Below are 23,039 nucleotides of genomic sequence, written 5' to 3'. Positions count from 1 at the left end.
AACCAAAGATGTAAAAGACCTGTATGCTGAAAACTATAGAAAGCTTATGAAGGAAATTGAAGAAGAGACAAAGAAATGGAAAAGCATTCTGTGCTCATGGATTGGAAGAATAAATATTGTTAAAATGTCAATACTACCCAAAGCCATCTACACATTCAATGCAATCCCAATCAAAATTGCACCAGCATTCTTCTCGAAGCTAGAGCAAGCAATCCTAAAATTTGTGTGGAACCACAAAAGACCCCGAATAGCCAAAGTAATTTTGAAGAAGAGGACCAAAGCAGGAGGCATCACAATCCCAGACTTTAACCTCTACTACAAAGCTGTAATCATCAAGACAGCATGGTATTGGCACAAAAACAGACACATAGACCAATGGAATAGAAAAGAGACTCCAGAACTGGACCCACAAAATTATGGCCAATTAATCTTTGACAAAGCAGGAAATAATATCCAATGGAAAAAAAGACAGTCTCTTTAACAAATGGTGCTGGGAAAACTGGGCAGCAAAATACAGAAGAATGAAACTAGACCACTTTCTTACACCATTCACAAAAATAAACTCAAAATGGATAAAGGACCTGAATGTGAGACAGGAAACCATCAAAACCCTAGAGGAGAAAGCAGGAAAAATCCTCTCTGACCTAAGCCGCAGCAGTTTCCTACTTGACACATCTCCAAAAGCAAGGGAATTAAAAGCAAAAATGAACTATTGAGACCTCATGAAGATAAAAAGCTTCTGCGCTGCAAAGGAAACAACAAAACTAAAAGGCAACCAACGGAATGGGAAGTTATTTGCAAATGACATATCAGACAAAGGGCTAGTATCCAAAATCTATAAAGAAGTCACCAATCTCCACACCTGAAAAACAAATAATCCAGTGAAGAAATGGGCAGAAAACATGAATAGACACTTCTCTAAAGAAGACATCCAGATGGCCAACAGGCACATGAAAAGATGCTCAATGTCACTCCTCATCAGGGAAATACAAATCAAAACCACACTGAGATAACACCTCATGCCAGTTAGAGTGGCTAAAATGAACTAATCAGGGGACTATAGATGCTGGAGAGGATGTGGAGAAACAGGAACCCTCTTGCACTGTTGGTGGGAATGCAAACTGGTGCAGCCACTCTGGAAAACAGTGTGGAGGTTCCTCAAAAAATTCAAAATAGATCTACCCTATGACCCAGCAATAGCACTGCTAGGAATTTACCCAAGGGATACAGGAGTGCTGATGCATAGGGGCACTTGTATCCCAATGTTTATAGCAGCACTTTCAACAATAGCCACACTATGGAAAAGCCTAAATGCCCATCAACTGATGAATGGATAAAGAAATTGTGGTTTATATACACAATGGAATACTATGTGGCAATGAGAAAGAATGAAATATGGCCTTTTGTAGCAACATGGATGGAACTGGAGAGTGTTATGCTAAGTGTAATAAGTCATACAGAGAAAACAGATACCAGATGTTTTCACTCTTATGTGGATCCTGAGAAACTTAACAGAAGACCATGGGGGAGGAGAAGGAAAAAAAAAAAGTTAGAGAGGGAGAGAGCCAAAGCATAAGAGACTCTTAAAAACTGAGAATAAACTGAGGGTTGATGGATGGTGGGAGGGAGGGGAAAGTGGGTGATGGGCAGTGAGGAGTGAGGAGGGCACCTGTTGGGATGAGCACTGGGTGTTGTATGGAAACCAATTTAACAATCAATATCATATTTAAAAAAATTCTTAAACAAAAAAAGATAATACCTAGAGACAATGAACTCAATAAATGTACCAAGCTGTGTTTCTATGTTTGGAAACTTAAAAAGAGCATCAGAGTTATCTTCTTAATGGAAGCATCATCCAAATTTCTACTCTTATGAGTTCTGTTTAATGAAAGTAACAAGAGGAACTCAATATGACTACAACCTGGATATATGGGTGGGATGGGGGAGAAGCATCTCTACTAGCTCAAACTCCAGGAAGAAATTAAAACAGACAAAAAAGTAGTCATGCTGCTGATGGCTTGATAAAGTCACATGGCCCAGGAGAGACAGAGGCCTTATCATGGCTCCATATAATGATCCATAGATCACTGGGGACCTGAAATATATCTCTGTTGATAGACATCACAAACTATTAGATAATTACACCATAATAATGACTACAAAATCATGGGTTCAGGAACTATGTGAGGGCAATTATTTTTCTTTTCTGCCCTAAGACTGCTCTCTTGCTTCTAGATAGTTCTGTTACATAAGGTTTCCTCCCATCAGTCAAGAGGTAGACAGAACAGCACAAATTATCACGGATATGTTTTATGACTTAGTGAGATGTGTGGAAGGGAAAAATATGGCATGGGCAGCTGTGGCAGATAGACCAAAACTGTGGATTGGAGGAATTGTTTTTTTCCTTGAATAATGGTTACTGCCAGACTTCAGCTTATCCAGGTACACAAAGATTGACTCAGGTATGAAGTTCCTGATGGTCCTACTGTTTCATATAAAAGTCTTAATAGGAACTATTGTTTATGCATTTTAATATTATAAATGTTTTTATAGCTAGGCAAAATAAAGAGAATGATTTTGAATAGAAAAAAAAAGTGTTGTCTTGCTGTTAACATTATGTTATGTTTAGTACACTTGGCCTCCTTTATGTATTGTCTTCTCTCTCCTCTAGTGGCCTGATTATCGCCATGTTCCTTAGTTGGATGTTTGTGATACTCCTGAGATACATAGCTGGATTACTCTTCTGGGTCTTCATGGTGGGTGTGATTGGAATTATAGGTTATGGTAAGTATCACTCCTTTTAAAATCACCAAATGTCAAAGTAGTCCTTTTCTTTTCATTATCAATTTATGGCCAGTATCAGTTACCAGAAAGAATTTTACTTGCAGTGAATTTAATTATTCTTTACTCCCCTATCCCTAAAGTGTTAAACTGAGAAAAATTATATTTTGCATATATTATTTCTATAACTTTTATCTTCTTTATCTTGAAAAAAAGTGCTGTCAAAATGTTCTACTCTTTTTCCTTACTGACCTTTGGTTTCATGCCTCATAGTTATTAAGAAGGAGATAAAAAGAATACCTTTCAGGCTGATAAAAAATATTTCAGACAACTTATTTTATTCCTATAAATTTTCTGTCTGGTCATAGGCTAGGTCTGCATAGTTACAGAAGTGTGATCTATTTTTCTCTTCGAACACAATACTTTTAACACAGGTACTGTCACACATTCTAATAATTGGCCAGTACTCCATAATGAGGCATCACCCTCTAGAGTCAAGTATTCTGAATTACACTCTTTGGGTGGAGGGTTACTGTATATAAAGGTTGAAATCTAATGAAAAATTCAGTCACCTCAAAAGCAGTACAGGTACAGTGTGAACACCAAAAAAGGCACTAAAGTCTCTCCCAAGGAACAATATAACACTTATGGCAGTTTCGTATTAGTCTGCTAATACATATTTGGGTCAATATATGAATATTTGAGATGTTTCTATTCAAGTGATTTCCCCTACAATACCATTTGGATTGACAATGTAGTTTTATGGTAGTAGACACAAAAAAAATAGCAAAATTCTTATTTTTGTCACTCGAAGAAGAACTTCACACATATCCATATAAGAATGCAGTTGAATCTCCCAGTTCTGTGGTTAGCCTGAGTTCTAATCCCAATTCCATAACCTATAACTAAAGAACTTTGGAAAAGTTTCCTAATGATTGTAAGACCCAATAATGTTCCTTATTCGTAACCTTAGCACAATAATAGTATCTCCACCTTACAAGATTGTGAAGATTAAATGAGACAATGAATATAATGCTCTTAGACCAATACCTGGAAAACAGGAAACACTCAATATGTGTTGGTTTATTGTTACTGTCCTCCTCGTTATCCTCAATAGGTTTCTAGACAGTTGTTACGTCTCTGTAGGTATTCTTTATCTGCTCCTACTGTGCAGCTGCATGTGAAGAGGTGGGTCAAACAGGTGGAGGAATGTAAGAAGTGATACCCTTAATCCAAAAACTCCCAAGAAAGCTTTTTGTTTAAAAGTCTTTTGTGTGTTTCACTTAGCGCTCAAAATAAACTCTGCCCTCTACCACTAGAGTCTGGGCATGTGATTCAATCACTTTTATTGTCATCAAGAAGGGAAGGACAATAAAGTCTGGTATTGATTTCACTGACTTGTTTTAGGGAGCAAGAAAAATCCGAGTTTGGCAGTAGTGACAGTTTCACAGTGGCAAGAGGGAGAAAGATTGTCAATATATCACAAGTGCAGGTGAAATAACCAATTTCAGCTCCCCGTTGACTCCGTAGGTGTAGTGCTAACTCAGCAATTAATGGTGTGGCAAATCAGCTTGAAACCATTCATTGAGTGGGGAAATGTCTAGCAAGACTGAGAAGTATAATATTACATATAACTGACCTCTGCTACTATCTTGGACAACTGACTTTCTCCACATCGTGGGAAACCAACCATTTGCTACTAATAGCCTATTTACTAAGGCAAACAACAATGTGGATGTGTCATACTAAGCAGAGAAAAAGCCAGGCTATTTGTGGGCAAGTGCCCTTGAACATCAGTGGAACAATTCTTACTGACCAGAACAAGTTAAGAGTTACATACGAGAGACTATATAACTGGGGTTATAAGCATGAATTTGGAGATTGAAAAGGCACAATCCCAGGTTCATTGCATATTAGCTGTGTGACCCTCTACAAGTACATAGTCTCTCTAATTTGTCGTGTCTTCAACTACACAATAGGACTCTGAGTATTTCTTTCTTCAAATTTTTACTTAATTCTAATGAATTAACTAACATACAGTGCAATATTGGTTTCAGGAGTAGAATTCAGTGATTCATCGATTACATACAACACCCAGTGCTCATCATAACAAATGCCCTCCTTAATATCCATCACCCTTCTAGCCCATCCCCCACCCACCTCCCTCCATCAAACCTCAGTTTGTTCTCTATCTTTAATAGTCTCTTATGGTTTGTTCCTTTGCTCTCTGAGAATTTTTTTAAGATTTTTTTAGTGTTTATTTTTGAAAGAGAGAGACAGAGCATGGCAGGGGAGGGGCAGGAAGAGAGAGAGAGAGAGAGAGACCAAATCTGAAGCGGTCTCCAGGCTGTCAGCACAGAGCCTGACATGGGGCTGGAACTCATGAGCCATGAGATTATGACCTGAGCCGAAGTCAGACACTTAACCCACTGAGCCATCCAGGCACCCCAGACTCTGAGTATTTTTTTAAAATAATGTACATATAGTGTTTAGCTGCTTAGCACATAATAATTGCTCAATAAACAATCTTGGTTTACACAGGAATGGATGTTGAATTTTGTCATGTGCTTTTTCTGCATCTATTAAGATGATCCAAACAATTTTTATCTTTTCTTTCATTAATTTCATTAATGTGGCACATCAATTTATTGATTTGTGGGTGCTGAACTATCTTTGCATCCCTGGAATAAATCCCACTTGATCATGGTATATGATATTTTTAAAGTATTGTTTAATTCAGTTTGCTAATATTTTGTTGAGGATTTGTGCACCTAAGTTCATCAGGGATATTGGCCTATAATTTTTTTGTGGTGTCCTTGTCTGATTTTGGCATCAGAATAATACTGGCCTTGTAAAATGAGTTTAGAAATGTTTCCTACACTTCCATTTTTTGAAGGAGCTTGAGAAAGATGGTATTAATTCTTCTTTGAATTTTGGTAGAATCTACCCATGAAACCATCTGGTCCCGGCCTTTTGTTTGTTGGGAGATTTTTGATACCGATTCATTTTTCTTACTAGTTTGGTCTGTTCAGATATTCTGTTTCATCATGTATCGATCTAGGTGGGTTGTATATTTCCAGGAATTTATGCATTTCTTCTAAGTTGTTGAATTTGTTGGCATATAATTGTTCTTAATATAGTTGACACTTGAGCACCATGGGTTTGTACTGCATGGGTACGCTTACATGAAAATTTTTAAAAAATCTTTAGTTTTGAGAGAGAGAGAGGGAGGGAGAGAGGGCGAGGGGGAGAGAGAGAGAGAGAGAGAGAGAGAGAGAGAGAGAGAGAGAGAATGAGTGGGGGAGGGGCAGAGGGTTAGGGGGAGAGAATTCCAAGCAGGCTACACAATGTCAGCATGGAGCCTGAGGCAGGGCTCGAAGTCACTAACAGTGAGATCATGACCTGATCCAAAATCAATAGCTAGATGCTCAACCAACTGAGCCACCCAGGTGCCTTCAGGTTTTATATGTGTGTACACACACACACACACACACACACACACAAACACACATATATATATACAGTACTATAAACATATTTTCTTTTCCTTATGATTTTTTTTTAAACTTATTTGTTTTGAGGGAGAGAGACAAAGTATGTGTACACAAGCAGGGGAGGGGCAGAGAGAGAACGAGAGAGAAAATCCCAAGTAGGCTGTCAGTGCAGAGCCTGATGCATGGCTTGAAACCACAGACCGTGAGATCATGACTGGAGCCAAAATCAAGAGTCAGATGCTTCACTGAGCCACCCAGGTGCCCCTCCTTACAATTTTCTTCATAATATTATTTTCCCTAGCTTACTTTATTATAAGAATATAGTACATAGTATATATAGCATACTAAATACTAAATGTTAATATTTAGTATTAACTGCTAATGGTATTAGTAAGGCTTCTGGTCAACTCTGGGATTTTAGTAGTTGAGTTTTGGGGGAGCCATGGCTTTTTGACTGCATCAGGGGTAGGCACCCCTAACCTTCAAGTTGCTTAAGGATCTACTGTAGTCTTCTATGATCCTTTGTATTTCTTTGATATCAGTGATAACCTCTCCTCTTTCATTTCTGATTTTATTTATTTGAGTCCTCTCTTTTTTTGTTGGTGAGTCTAGCTAATACTTGTCCATTTTGCTTATCTTTTCAAAGATCCAGCTCTCAGTTTCATTGATCTTCTATCTTTTTAGTTTCTATCACATTTATTTCTGCTCTAATCTTTTTTTTTCCCTTCTAACTTTGGGCTTCCTTTATTCTTTTTCTAGTTCCTTGAGTTCTAAAGTTAGGTTGTTTGTTTGAGACTTTTCTTGCTTCTTGAGATAAGCTGTGTCCTATGAACTTCCCTCTTAGAACTGCTTTTGCTGTATCCCACAAATTTTGGTATGTTATTTCTCCATTTTCATTTGTCTCAAGTACTTTTTATTCACCTTTTGATTTCTTCTTGGACCTATTGGTTGTTCAGTAGCATGTTGTTTAATCTCCACATATTTGTGAATTTTCCAGTTTTCCTCATGTAATTAATTTCTAGTTTCATACCACTGTGGCCAGAGAAGATGATCGATATAATTTCAGTTCTTTTAAATTTATTAAGATTTGTTTTGTGGTCTAACATATGATCTATCCTTGAAAATGTTCCATGTGCACTTGAGAAGAATGTGTATTGTGTTGTTTTGGATGGAATAGTCTGTTTATATCTGTTAAGTCCACCTGATCTAACATGTTGTTTAAAGCTGATGTTTCCTTACTGATTTTCTGTCTGGGAAATCTATCCATTTACAATCGCATTTAAAATTGCATCAGAAAAATAAAATACCTAGGAATAAATTTAACCAAGGAGGTTAAAGACCTATGTATTGAAAACTACAAGACATTAATAAATAGATTAGAGAAGATACAAATAAATGGAAAGATATTCTGTGCTCATGGATTAGGAGAATAAATATTGTTGAGATCTGCATAATACCCAAAGTAATCTACAGATTTGTTGCAATCCCTATCAAAATTCCAATTACACTTTTAAAAGAAGTAGAACAAATAATCCTAAAATTTGTATGGAACCACAAAAAAATCCCCACAAAACCCAAAAAGTCAAAGCAGTCTTGAGAAAAGAGAACAAAACTGGAGGCATAATGTACCCTGGTTTCAAGCTATATTAAAGAGCTATAGTAATTTTTAAATATGGTATTGGCATAAAAACAGACACATAGATCAGTGGAACAGAATAGAGAGCCCCAAAATAAGCCCACTCGTATATGGTCAGTTAATTTATGACAAAGGAGCCAAGATATACGATGGGAAAGGACAGTCTCTTCAACAAATTGTGTTGGAAAAACTGGACTACTTTCTTACACCTATATACAAAAATTTACTCAAAATGAATCTAAAGACTTGAATATAAGACCTGAAACCATAAAATTCCAGAAGAAAATAAAGGCAGTAAGCTCCTTGACACAGGTCTTAGCAATGATTTTTGTTAACAGGATGTAAAAATCAAAAGCAATAAAAGCAAAAATAAATAAGTGAACCTACATAATCTAAAAAGATTCTACACAGCAAAGTAATCCCTCAACAAAATGAAAAGCAACCTATTGAATGGGAGAAAATATTTGCAAATCAGATATCTGATAAGGAGGCTAATATAAAGGACTCACAAAACTCAGTAGCCAAAAAACCAAAAACAAACAAAACAAAATCAACAACAACAACAAAATTGTTTAAAAATGGCTGGAAGAGCTGACTAGACATTTTCCCAAAGAAGGTATACAGATGGCCAACAGCTACATGGGAAGGTACTCAACATCGCTAATCATCAGGGAAATGCACATCAAAACCACAATAAGATAATACTTCACACATATTAGCAAAAAGAGAAGAAATAAGTGTTGGAAAGATGTAGGGCTAAAGGAACCCTTCTGCACAAGTTGGGAGGAAATGTAAATTGGTTCAGCCACCATGGAAAACAGTATGGAGATTCTTTAAAAAAAATTAAAAATAGAACTACCATATGATTCAGCAATTCCACATGTGGGTATTTACCTGAAGAAGATGAAAGCACTAACTCAAAAAGACATATGCATCTCCATGCTCATTGCTGCATTATTTACAATAGCTAAGATAGGAAACAACCTAAGTGTCCATCAATGGATGAATGCATAAAGAAATTGTTTTAAAAAATGGATAAAAAAGAATGAAATATTGCCATTGCAACAACACAGATGAATCTGGAGACTATTAAGTAAGTCTGAGAAAGACCAATACCACATGATTTTATGTATATATGGAATCTAAAAAACCAAACAAGCACAGAAGCATACCCATAAATAGAACAAATTGGTAGTTGCCAGAGGTGAGGGAAGTGGGAAGATGGATGAAATCAGGGAAAGAAATTAAGAGGTACAAACTTCAAGTTATAAAATAAGCCATGGGGATGCAAAGTACAGCACTGGGAATACAGTCAATAAAATTGTAATAACTATACGATGACAGATGGTAACTATATTTGCCATAGTAAACATTTTGTAATGTACAGAATTATTGAATCCCTACACCTGAAACTAATGTTATGTTGTAGGTCAACTACATTTTAATTAAAACTTAAAAATATAAAATTAAAAAAACAAGCTTGTACATACAGAGAACAGATGATATTTGCCAGAGGTGGAAGGTGGGGATGGCGGAGGGTGGAAAAAATTGGTGAAAGGAATATAAATTTATTTTAAATCATTAACCAAAAGAGACCTGCAGTTGCCATAATAGATTTTAGAATAAAAAGCATTATTATAGCTAGAAAGGATTGAATTTGCTTAAAAGATATACCAATTCTAAACATATATGCATCTAATGAAATAGATTCAAGATTCATAAACCATAAGGATAAATAAATCATAAAAAACTTGTATGAGTTATGAATCTCCCTTGGGAGATCTCTTCTTATTTTTTTATTAAGTTTATTTATTTTGAGAGAAACAGAACAGTGAAAGTAGGGGAGAGGCAGAGAGAGATGGAGAGAGAGAATCCCAAGAAGGCTCTGCACTGCCAGCACAGAACCCGATGTGGGGCTTGAACTCACGAAACTGTGAGATCATGACCTGAGCTGAAACTGAAAGCTGGATGCTTAACCGACTGAGCCATTCAGGTGCCCCAACCCTTGAGCGATTTCAACACATCTTTTTCTTAAAACAAAAGAATAATCACAAAATTCAGAATAATTGTTCTTTGGCAGGGAGAGGCAGGGAGAGGATGAGATCTCAGAAGAGAAAGTTTATTTTGCTTAATTAGAGCAAAATTAAGATTATAAAATCTTAAACTAGGTGATGCATCTATATGTGTTCATTTGACTACATAATTTTGTATGTATCAGATATTCCAAAAGCATTTTTAAAGGAATTTTTTTAATGTTTATTTATTTTTGAGAGACAGAGAGAGACAGCATGAGCGGGAGAGGGCAGAGAGAGAGAGGGAGACCCAGAATATGAAGCAGGCTCCAGGCTCTGAGCTGTCAGCACAGAGCCTGATACGGGGCTCAAACTCACCAGCGGTGAGATCATGACCTGAGCTGAAGTCGGACACTCAACCAACTGAGCCACCCAGGCGTCCCTCATTTTTAAAGGAATTTTTAAAAATACACTGGGAAAGCAGGACCAGAAAGAGATTTGTCTTATATCTCTTTGAGAAACAAATGTCCATTCTAGTCTAGTCTTGCCTCTCTCCATGGACCTCACCCTCTTTCTTACCTGATATCTAGAAAACAACCTGTTAGTTTACAGTTGGGGTTTAAAAGGAAGTTTTCCTCATGGGTGCCTGGGTGGCTCAGTCAGGGAAGCAACTGACTCTTGATTTCGCCTCGGGTCATGATCTCATGGTTTGTGAGATTGAGACCCACATCGAGCTCTGCACTGACAGTGCAAAGCCTACTTGGCATTCTCTCTCTCCCTTACTCTCTGTCCCTCCCCTGCTTGCGTGTACTCTCTCTCTCTCTAAATAAATAAATAAACTTTATTTTTTTTAAAGCAGTTTTTCCTATTATTGCCTGGACATTTCCAGTGGACCTAATCCATACTCATTGGTCATAAAAATAAACTCATTAACTCTATTTTTTTATTCCCAATTTATCTAGACTATGTAAAAAGTCATTATACAGTCTGAAATACAGTGTCTTGGGGAAATCTAGTCAGCCCATATTTGCTTTGCCTGGATACAATCTTTGATAAGACTATGCGTTAGATAATTCTATCAAGACATGACTTCACCTAAAATTTTTAATTCAAAAGCACTCCTTTTTCAACTTAAATCTTTTTTAAAAAATTTGCTTTTTAAATAGATTGTATTATTTATGTGCTTCAAATTTCAAAAGGTATAAAGTTTATACAGTGAAATTTGCCTTCTCGTTTTACTCCTTGGTCAGTAAGTTTCCTTCTCTGGAAGTAAAAAATGTATTTCTGTGTATCTTCCAGAGATACTTTATGTGTACACAAGAAAGTATATATAAAGATAGTTCTACTTCTTATATGAATTACAGCACACTTTTTATGTCATTTTGTGCCTTGTTGTTTTCACTTAACAAAATATCTCAGTGATCATTGAATATCAGTACACTTTCTCTTCCTTATATAAAAAGATAGTATTCTACTATACAAATATACCATAATTTACTTAGCCAGTCCCTGTCGATGGACACTGAGGTTGTTTCTAGTCAAAAGGACATAGAAAGCCAGATGTTGCCACAGTGAGCCAGGCAAATACTGGTAACATTTATTTGAATACAACAGCACATTTAGAATATTAGATTCACATAAAATGTTTACTCTGTAAATATGAATCTTGCCTTTGTAGATATATGTGATGTGTATAGCTTATATTTCAGAAAATAACATTTTATATTAGTCTGTTTTTCTTTTCTTTTCAAGGAATAGGCCACTGTTACCAGGAATACTGCAATCTTCAGGGACAGCCAAATTCTCATCTAACTGTATATGACATCGGGATTCAGACTGATATAAGCATGTACTTTCAACTGAAACAAACATGGTTCACATTTAGTGAGTGGATTTTAAAAACTGGTTTTGTTAAAGTTTTAATAATGAAAGGAAATCTTTTTTCTTTTTTTTTTTTTTTTTTTGCCTAAAGGAAATCTTGGGTTGGTGTAACCTGTTAAATATACTTATCACTAATGTCATAAAAGTAAATGTGTCTATGATTTTACTAGCTACAGTAAATGGAAAAGTCATTGAGGGAAATTTATTATATAATCTAAGGAAATATTACCTTACAATGATCTCATGCTATTTGCCTTCAACTTAAAATGTTTTGGATGTGGATGTTTATAGCCATTAACTTGATATCCAAGAAAGGTGTTTTGAAAGGAAAAAAAGTTGGATTTTTCAAATTTGTTTTAAAAACAGAAAAAAAACATTTTTTTTCATAGCAAGACTTTTAAACTATTATAGGAATTGTAATAATAAGTAACAAAATGAATTTACATTTTTGAAGTGTTCAGATTATTGAATTAGTTAAGGGTAAATTAAAAAAATTTTTAAAGCAAGATGATTTCAGAGATCACTTTTATATTCCTAGAATGGTTTTTATCATATTCTTTCCACTTCACAGAGATTAATATTCTTTAATCAATCAAGATTTAAAAATAATCTCTATTTACATGTTGCTTTAAAAGAAACTCTTCATATTATTTAAGTTAGAGCACCAGGCAAAGCATATTCCAAGAGGCCTGGTAAGAAACCCAGAGAGAGCCTCAGAGGGGAGTAATATCTTGATGGGGGCATCATAGGTCCAGGTATGGGCCCCATCCCCATAATGTGAAAACTTGCTTTTGTCACTTCACCCAGAAGTCATCAGGTTTTCAAGGACAGGCCCATATCATGTCACCAGCCTTCCATTTTAGTTGTTTACACTAATAGGATACTCTTCCTGACCAGAATGCAGACATATTCCATCTAGGACACTGCTTTCCTGGGATCAAGGCATGTGAGCAACAAAATTAATAATGAGAAGCTTTTTTTTTTTTTTTTTTTTTTTTTTTTTTTAGCAGGGGGCTTGGTATAATCTTGAGAGACTTTTTCTATAGGCTCATGCCAAGCTTGATGACCTAGCCCTTTTTTCTGCCACATTTGACTTTTCTTTTTCTCGGGCAATGCTAGGTCAAAATGTCACATCCTTGTTCTTTGGTTCCCATGTGCGGCTCTTATGCAGATTAGTTCCCTTCATAGAACACTTTTTTCCCCCAAATATGTTGCAGAAGAATTATTTCATTTGTAGTCATTTCTTTCTAACTAAAAATCAGAGGCATCTTAGGATTTGTATCCTCAACAGTTTTCCTGAATTTGAATGATTCCATATGTTGTCAGAAATCTACTGTGATTACCTACCATGTCTAAAGATGATGAATTTCATCCATTATGTTTTGAAACCTCTAATTTTATTATCAGATGGATCTTAGCTACAGGTTCTGTGGTCTTCCCACAGCTGTCTCTTCAGTGCCTTCCACACAAAAATCATTGACATGATCAGAATCTGCCACTGAAGAAGTTAAAGGATCTCCTTTGAGGAAAATACAGAGCTTGCTTTTATTTTCAAGTCTAGCAATACCAGTCTTTCCTCAAATGAGCCTCTACCTTCACAACCCATTTATCAGACAATAATTGATTACTTGCTCTGTTTGGACAAAATTCTAGGTACCAAAGAGAAAGGCATAATGTGAAATTACACTCATCGATGGAAACACTAAAAATAAGCAGAGTTATACGTACAAAAATTATCATTTTTATGAGTTTTGGGTAGTGTTAGGAGATGGTTCTATTGTCATTTCTGCTATTAGTTATCCCAGTCTCCTCCTCTGAGAAGTTAGAGTAACACCAACTTCTCTACAGGGTCTCAAAAACCAGATTTCCATTCTTTGCTCTTATTCAAACACAGGAAAATAATATAATATTTAAATTCAAAAGACAATAAAATCCTTGTAATCATTTTTAGATATGTAGTTTTGTAAAGGGAGAAGTTTAATATGAAACGTTGTTTATCAACGCAATTTCAGAATATAGAGTGATTCTGGCATATCTTATATTAGGTTTGTTCTAAGATAATGATTTTTAGCTTAATATGGCTATACCCCATAATTGTGGACTCAATTTAAGAGAATCAAATATGCATGAAAACATAAATACATAATTTCACTAAAAGAAGACATAGTGGTGAGATGATACGTTACTAAGATCCTCTCACATCTCTGGGTTAGCTGATTTCTACTTGGAGATGTTAAGTGATATGTGCTGTAACATCAGAATCTTGGTGGTATAACAATAGAATGAAATGAGTGCCCTGTCACTTGAAGTGTTCAAGCATGAGCAGAATTATTGTCTAGCAAGGATATAATGGAACAGATTCTTTCACAGATGGGAATTATAGCTTGCCCTTAAGTTTCTTCTATAGTTTCAGATTGTTATTAGCAGTGCTGTATTTCCTTAATTTTAAGATCCATAATGTTTCACTTTTTAACATCTCTGAAGTCAGGATGCATCTTATGATCAATGAAAAGATGTTTAATGAAGGATTTTCTTATTTTTCCTAAAAAAGTTATTACTAAGTTAAATATGCGTCTTAGAATTGAGGAAATATAATAATTAGGACCATTTGGATTCAAGTAAAAAGAAATTAATTTAAGGTAGCCAAAAAGAAAATTGGAACAAGCTAGGGGCAAGGCATTGGGACTTATTATAAGAATATAGAAGTGTCTCATCAAACTCAAAACAACAGAAAAGCAGCTGGACTTTCAAGTGTATTTGGATCCAGGAAACAGAAAGCCAAAAGAACCCAAGATTTCCTCTCTGCTCTGTTTCCTTAATATACATATACTTCATTCTTTCTTTGCAAATTCACTCACTTCACGTAAAGGTGGTTTTGACAGAGTTCATTGAGTTTGTATAACTCAGAGGTCAAGAGCTTTATAACCTTTAATTCAAAACTGAAGTAGATTCCCTTAGTTCTAATTCTGAGACTTTGATCAGACAACTGGAGTTGGGTTTACACCCTGATTCCATCAATGGTAGCCATGATAAGTGGAGTCACAAAATAAAAATGTGGCAGACAAGAGCCTGCCCTGTCAGTCAGCAAGGTCAATTAATGAAGAGGCATTGTGAGCAGGGTCGACAGCTCAAAAAGTTTTTTCTGTAATTCTCTTAATCAATGAAGTGTAAGTGAACACATCTAAAATAACACTGCCTAGAGCAGCCCTTCCTTCTGTCTCATTTTTACAAATGGTGTGAAATGTTTCTATAGATAAAATGGAAGCCTGATCGACTGAGTTGTTCAAACTCTAGCTAAAGGTTTTAATCTAGACTTCTCAGCATTTCTTGGAGGTTTTGCAAGTGAATTTCTAAGATTGGCATTTGGGGAGAGGTAGCACTGCTTAAATTATGGAGAGTCAGAATTGGCAGAAATAATCACGAAACTCAGTCCTAACTTTTGCGGAGAAAGTTTGTTTTTTGGATTGATTTGTATCACACACTAATTTTTTTTTTTTCCTGTTTAAAGTGGTAATACTCTGCCTTCTTGAAGTGTTTATCATCCTCATGCTGATCTTCCTCAGGGAACGAATCCGCATCTCCATTGCCCTGCTGAAGGAAGGGAGCAAGTAAGGCCCTGATGGAGAAACTCATATGTGTATCAGTCAGTCAAATCAGTCACTGCCTATTGTGTAGATGCCCCAGATGATTTTCCCTTTAAGGAGACTTGTTAAAGAAATCTGCTTTCCATCAGGAAGACTTAAGTTCAGACGTTGCCAATTATTAGAAAGGTCATGCTAACAAATCCTTCAATATCTCCAAACCTCAATTATCATAGGGTGAAATAGGGCTCAAACCTATTAGTCTATGTATTAGCACTTTTTAAACACCAAATGTATATTAGGATAATAACGTGTGAGAGTGATAAGGTGCTATATAAAAGTAACTCGTATTGTATACTGTATTACTCCCATATTGAATCATATGTTAATATTGATGGTTGAGATCATTTGCAAAACTTTAAATCACCATAATTCTATAGTCAATTATATGCTATTACCATTTCTATATGAGTGACAAAATTTGCTAATAGAATAATTGATTCTAGGAGCACCAGACTATACATTTTATATATACAGCTCTTAATTCAGGAATTTTTTATTAAAAAATGCTCTAGGGGTGCCTGGGTGGCTCAGTCAGTTAAGCATCCAACTTCCAACTTTGGCTCAGGTCATGATCTCATGGTTCGGTTTGTAAGTTCAACTCTGCAGCGGGCTCTGTGCTGATAGCTCGGAGCCTGGAGCCTGCTTCGGATTCTGTGTCTCCTGATCTCTCCACCCCTCCCTCATTCATGCTCTGTCTCTGAAAAATAAACAAACATTGAAAAAAAAATTTTTAATGCTATAAAATAGGGGTTCCTGGGGCTCAGTCAATTAAGCATCTAACTTTTGCTTTAGGCTCAGGTCATGATCTCACAGTTTGTGAGATTGAGCCCAGAAGTTGGTGAGTTCAAGCCCATCAGACTCCGTACTAACAGTGCAGAGACTGCTTGGGATTTTCTCTCTCTCCTTCTGTCTGCCTCTCTCTCTCTCAAAATAAATAAACTTAAAAAAAATGCTATAAAATAAACACTAAAATTCATGCAGGGAGGTAATGACACCTACAGTTTCTAAACTATTCCAAAAGGTCACTTGAGGATAATACTTTAAACTTTTGAATACTGCATAGAAGAAACAAGAAAAGCATTACTATAAAGCCAACAGACCATCTTTCTATTTAGAACAATGGAAACTAAGTTCTAATGACCAGAGAGCAAATATTTTAAATCATCTGTAAGGATTATTTTAACAAAATTGTCATCTATAACTATAATAGTGCCACCTGAATCCAATGGTTTAAATAGTTAACAAGAAGTTTGTTAAACCCTCCTTCCTATAATAACTGAAGCCCAATCATTAACCACTGAAAACTACTGATATTCTGGGTTTATTTATTAAGTAATATGATACTGTAATTCACTGTAACTTGCCCCACTATTACACCTCTGTGTGTGTGGGGGGGGTGGGGGTAGAGGGCTATACAACTATGACAGGTTGATTTTTTTTTTCAAGGGGAAGTTAGAGCAGGAATAAATTGGTGTGAGAATACAGGGTAAACATGAGATTCTCAATGATTCACCTAACAGCAGTATCTGCAGAAAGGTGACAAAACATAGCTCAAATAGGTGAACGAGGTAACAAATGCAAAAGGAATCTAAGATATGCCAATGCATTAGGAGTGGAAATAGTTCCATCATAAATCTCAGTGGCTAAATCAAATACTATTGGGTTTTCAGTGTCATATGCTGAAAAGATCATTCAAAAGTAGGAATAGGGCTACTAGGATGGTGAACATTGCAGACACTATGACTTATGAGAAAATATCAAGGGAATGATTATACTGGAACATAATAGTAACTTGAAGTGCTGCTATATGAAAAAGGTGAACATTTCTTTTCCAAAAGGTAGTGGATGAGTAACAGTCCAGGATATGAGGAAGAACTTTCTAAATTTCATATGACAGAGAATAAGCTCTGTCATACAAAAGTAAGTCTTTACCACTCAATGTGGTTACTAGAAACAAACATATTTAGAAAATAGTATAGAAGGGATTCCTGAATTAGGGAGGGATTCTCACATTTGATCAGATGATGTTCAAGGTTCTCTCCAATTTTGAAAGTCTAAGAATGTAAACAAAAGGAAGAACTATGATTATGATGTATCAAATCTTTGAGTCATAAGGAAATAGCCAAAGATGAAAAAGTTTGGGGTATCAAATCTTTGAGTCACACAGAAACTTGGGGAACTTTGGGGAACTTTTGGCAGGAATAAAATATGAGCATTAAAAGAAGGCCTCTAATTTACTAAAAACAAATAAATAAAACTTAAGTAAAATGTAAAGCCAACCAAGAATATGCCAGAATGATTAGCAAAAAAGAGTCAATAGTTATTACCACAGTTCTTGAATCAATTCAGTATAAAGCTTATTTCTAGTGTAAACAGAGAAAACTTTGAGAATTTATATCTTGTGGATCATTTTGAATTTCAACTATTGTTTTATTTCAGAGCCATTGGATATATCCCTACTACATTAGTTTATCCACTTTTAACTTTCATTTTCCTCTCCATCTGTATTTCCTACTGGGCGGTGATAGCAGTGTATCCTTTGGTAATTGACATCTTTAAACCTCAGGTCCACTCTATTATTGAAGAACCAAGAGTTTGTGTCCAGTGTTTTCCATCCTGGGAAGACTAGAAACACACTAAAGGTTTTTATTTTTGTTTTTCCTTTTTTTTTTTTTTTTTTTTTTTTTTGCTAAGCTCTAAAAAAAAGTTTTTCTACTGATTGAATTTCCCCTCAGGTCATATGGTAGATTTTGTTTTGTCTTCACATATGGTACTTCTTCTTGGCAATAACTGAAGAAAATTCCTTTGTATTTTAATGTTAAGGGATCACTCAGTACAGCTAACCCATCTTCTATTATTCTGGGTCTGAAAAATGTATGAATTATTAAAAGATTAGAAGTTTTTTTGAAGTTAATCTCTCAGTGGACTTTTGAGTGATTTGCATTATTTTCTTGTCTATCTACTTTCAATCTACCAGCAAATAGTTTATCCTTAATAGACTAACCCAGTTACTTGGCTACATCAGGGGTACCTGTATACAAAGTCATAACCCCAGAAGGGCAATGTAAACATGAAAATACAACCTGTGACCCAGAGGTAAGTAAAAGAAACTAACTCTTTAACTTACTTCAATACAGAAGTCTACTACATTTCACCTAGCAATTGTAAAAATCATTCTGAAATAGTGGCATTAATGGGAATCACTGTTAAGAAGGGAAGGGTGGATCAGATGTTAGGAGAGCACTGAAAATGGCAGGCAGAATAGAGAGAAAGCACTATTCTTTCCTGAGCTCATCTGTTCTGTTACATACCCAACAAGCAGGTATGGTCAACAACAACACTAATAAATGTGAAATTTTAGCGGGGGCAGAGTGGTGAACATATCATGGAAAATCAAACACTTCCAGAGCTCATTAAAGAATAATGTAAAGTGATGGGAGAGAAAATAGGAATAACAGCAGAAGCTAATGGGGGAATAGTAGGACATGCAATTGGGGGCTACATAAGTGGAGAAAGGAAAGGTGTTATCTTAGAATGGCATTTAATATGGTATCTGTATTTTTTTTTTCTGAGTGCAGATTTTTAATACAACTGAAATTGCCAAAGCTTGCCCTGGGGCTCAGTGTAACTTTGCTTTCTATGGTGGAAAGAGCCTGTACCATCAGTACATCCCTACCTTCCAGATATTCAATCTATTTGTCTTTCTCTGGCTTATAAACTTCGTCATTGCACTGGGTCAGTGTGCCCTTGCTGGTGCCTTTGCTTCTTATTACTGGGCCTTGAAAAAACCTGATGATATCCCACCATATCCACTTTTTACTGCATTTGGACGAGCCATACGGTAAGTTTCACGTTGAGCCCTACATCTATCTTCTCAGTTGTGTGTAGTGTGCTTGTAATTCAGTCTTATGCTTATGTAATTCAAGTGGAAAGGTAAAAATGAGGTCAAAGACATGATTTAAAATTCATGGATGTCCACTAGCTATGTCTGATTTTACAGCTACAGTTTTATAATCCCAAACCAGGCCGAAATCCTTGTAAAAGCCACAAGTTTCTGGTGGAGCACCTGGCTGGTTCAGTTGGTGGAGCATGTGACTCTTGATCTTGGGGTTGTGAGTTCGAGCCCCATGTTGGGTGTAGAGATTACCTAAAATCTTAAAAAAAAAAAAGCCATAGGTTTCTGGAGAGAAGTGGTAGGGGAGGGCACCAAATTAAAAATTAAGAATTAACTTAGCTGTGTCTCTCCATTGCTTCACCCAAACATTCTATTTGACTGTAATGTGCTATTGGTATCATTTTTGTAGATGAAGGGCAAAATAGATGTTTATCATTTAAAATCCTCTGTGAAGACTTTTATCAGTCTGAATAAGAAAGTGTAAGCAGCTCTTCCCTAGCAATCTGCCTGCAGATCCTTTTTACCTATTACAATTTTTTAGCATACTTTTAGTTAATAGTAAAGATATTTTAACTTTAATTACCATTTTATCTTTACCCAGATATCACACAGGATCCCTAGCATTTGGATCTTTAATTCTTGCATCAATTCAAATATTTAGAATAGTCTTAGAATACTTAGACCGCCATCTTAAAGGTAAGACTTCAGAATTATGTTTTCTCAGATTTCCTGACTTTTGTGAAGAGAACAGATTGGGGCAGAGAGTTGGGGGGAACATGATGACTACAAGTTGGACTAGGATAATAAGGATGGAGGTGGTCAGGCCAGGGATATGTTTGGAAGGAAAAGCCAGTGGGATATGGGGCAGGAGGGGATAGGAAGAGGAGCAGTGGTGAAGAAAAGAGAGAAAATGTGTGTGTGATGTTATTTTCTAAGATGTAGAAACCAGGAGAAGCAAATTTCAAAGAAAAGATGAAAAACTGTGTTTTGGCATGGTGGAGATGTCAAGCAGTTTCAAACGTGGGGCTCAGGACGAGTCAGGATTAAAATATAAATGTAGGTGTCATCAGCATAAACCTTTACACATAACACATATAGTTTACAAACAAACTCTACTTTGAATGCACTTTAAAATATTTTATTGGCAAAACAATCTTCAAACAGAACAAAGTTGAACACTCCCAGATACCTCATTTCAAAATTTAATATAAAGCTACAGTAATCAGGGTGCCTGGGTGGCTCAGTTGGTTAAGCGTCTGACTTCGGCTCAGGTCATGATCTTGTGGTTCACAAGTTCCAGCCCCACATTGGGCTCTGTGCTGACAGCTTAGAGCCTGGAGCCTGCTTCAGATTCTGTGTCTCTTTGTCTCTCTGCCCCTTCCCTGCTTTCTGTCTCTCACAAAAATAAATAAACATTAATTAAAAAAAAAAAGCTACAGTAATCAAAACAGTGTGGGGGGCACCTGGGTGGCTCAGTCGGTTGGGTGTCCAACTTCAGCTCAGGTCATGATCTCACAGCTCATGAGTTCAAGCTCTGCATTGGGCTCTGTGCTGCAGCTCAGAGCCTGGAGCCTGCTTCGGATTCTGTGTCTCCCTCTCTCTCTCTCTACCCTCCAGAGCTCATGCTATCTCTCTGTCTCAAAAATAAATAAACATAAAAAAAAAAAAGTGTGGTGCTGGCATAAGGACAGACACATAGACCTGGAATACAGAACCCTAAAATGAACCCTCACATATAAGGCCATTCAATGGGGAAAGGACCATTTTTTCAGTTGACATTTCTAGAAAAACTGGATGTCCACATGCAAAAGGACTAAGTTGGGCCCATATTCTACACCATATACAAAAATCAATTCAAAATGGATCAAAGGCTTAAACACAAAAACTAAAACAAAAGTAAAACTCTAGAAGAAAGCAGAGGAGGAAATCTTTGTGGACGCTGGATTTGATGAAGATTCCTTAGATGTAACACCAAAAGCACAGGCAACAAAAGAAAAAAAAAAGATTAATTAGATTTCACACACACATACAAAAAGCTTGTGCATCAAAAGACATTACTAAGAGACATTACTAGTGAAAAGACAACCAAAAGAGAAAATATTTGCAAATCATCTACCAGATAAGCAATATTCAGAATATATAAAGAGCTTCTACAACTCAACAATAACAATCCAATTCAACATGAGCAAAGGATTCTTAAAATTATGTAAATTTTTTCAGCTTGATTGAGGTATAATTTGCAAAATTGTAATATATTTATAGTATACAACATGTGATTTGATATATACATACGTTGTGAAAGGAATCCCACATTCAAGGTAACAAACATGTCCATTACCTCATATATTTATCTTTTCTTTTTCTCCTTCCTTCCTTCCATTTCTTCCTTCCATTTCTTTTCTTTTCTTTTTTTCTTTTCTTTTCTTTTTTCTTTCTCTCTCTTTCTCTCTCATTATTTTTTGATAAGAATGCTTAAATTCTACCTTTCAGCAAATTTAAATTGTACAATGTAGTATTATCAACTATATTCACCATGTTGTGCATTGGATGCTAAGACCTTTTTCATCACCTTTTTCATCCTTTCAACTTACAACTTCAAATTTGTACTTTTTACCAGTTCTCCCTATTTTCCCCATTCCCCAGCCTATGGTGACCCCCATTCTAAGATGAGTTCAACATTTAAAAAAATTCTACATATAAGTGATATCATGTGTATTTGTCTTCTTCTATTTGGCTTATTTCCCTTAGTATCATGCCCATCAAGTTCATCTGTGTTGCTGCAAAAGCAGGATTTCCTTTTTAAAAGGCGAATAATGTTCCTTGTGTGTTTATACCACATTTTCTTCATCCACTGATCCATTAAATGACATGTTTCCATACATTTATATCGTAAATGATTCTGCAGTGAACATAGGAATACAAATGTCTCTTTGAGACAGTGATTTCATTTTCTTTGAATATATACACAAAAGTAGAATTGCTGGATAGTATGATAGTTATATTTTTAATTTCTTGAGGAACTTCCATACTGTTTTCCATAGTAGATGTACCAATTTACATTCCTACCAACAATATATAAGAATTCCCTTTTCTCCACATCCACACCTCCACATCCTTATCTTTTGTCTTTTGGATAACAGACATCCTATCTTCTATCTCATTGTGATTTTTGATTTACTTTCTCTGATAAGTAGTAATGTCAAGCACTGTTTCATGTACCTATTAGCTATCTTTATGTCTTTTTTGGGAAAATGTCTGTCTGGGTCCTTTGCCCATTTTTTAAAAATACGTATTTATTTTGGGGAGAGTGCAGTGGGGATGGGGCAGAAAGAGAGGGGCAGAGGATCCAAAGCAGGCTCTGCACGGACAGGCAGCAGTGAGACCAATGTGGGACTTGAACTCACAAATGAGATCATGACCCGAGGCAAACTTGGATGCTCAACTGACTGAACCACCCCGGTGCCCCGCCCCCCATTTTTTTAAATTGGGTTATTGTTTTTTGGTTTTTGCTATTAAGTTCTAGGAGTTCCTTGTATATTTTGGATATTAACTCATTATCACATATATGGTTTGCAAATATTTTCCCCTATTCCATAGATTGTCTTTTAATTTTGTTGATGGTTTCCTATGCTGTGCAGAAGCTTTTTAGTTTGATGCAGTCCCACTTGTTTATTTTTTCTTTTGTTGCCTTTGCTT

General features: G+C 36.0%; 1 protein-coding gene across 11 annotated transcripts in view; it reads left to right on the top strand.

The window, feature by feature from the left end:
* SLC44A5 (solute carrier family 44 member 5) overlaps positions 1 to 23,039 on the top strand; it is a 369,855-nt gene that overhangs the window by 333,390 nt on the left and 13,426 nt on the right. For all 11 annotated transcript variants that reach the window (XM_053214248.1, XM_053214252.1, XM_053214253.1 and 8 more), the window contains 7 exons: positions 2,672 to 2,784; positions 11,676 to 11,807; positions 15,313 to 15,412; positions 17,888 to 17,980; positions 18,457 to 18,544; positions 19,027 to 19,289; positions 19,945 to 20,039. In XM_053214248.1, coding sequence (XP_053070223.1) covers positions 2,672 to 2,784; positions 11,676 to 11,807; positions 15,313 to 15,412; positions 17,888 to 17,980; positions 18,457 to 18,544; positions 19,027 to 19,289; positions 19,945 to 20,039 — 884 coding nt within the window. The remainder of the gene's footprint in view (positions 1 to 2,671; positions 2,785 to 11,675; positions 11,808 to 15,312; positions 15,413 to 17,887; positions 17,981 to 18,456; positions 18,545 to 19,026; positions 19,290 to 19,944; positions 20,040 to 23,039) is intronic.

This window comes from Acinonyx jubatus, chromosome C1, assembly GCF_027475565.1.
Source record: "Acinonyx jubatus isolate Ajub_Pintada_27869175 chromosome C1, VMU_Ajub_asm_v1.0, whole genome shotgun sequence".
In the NCBI taxonomy this organism is placed as follows: Eukaryota; Metazoa; Chordata; class Mammalia; order Carnivora; family Felidae; genus Acinonyx; species Acinonyx jubatus.
The sequence above is the reverse complement of the archived record's forward strand: the minus strand, read 5'-3'. Positions and strand labels throughout refer to the sequence as shown.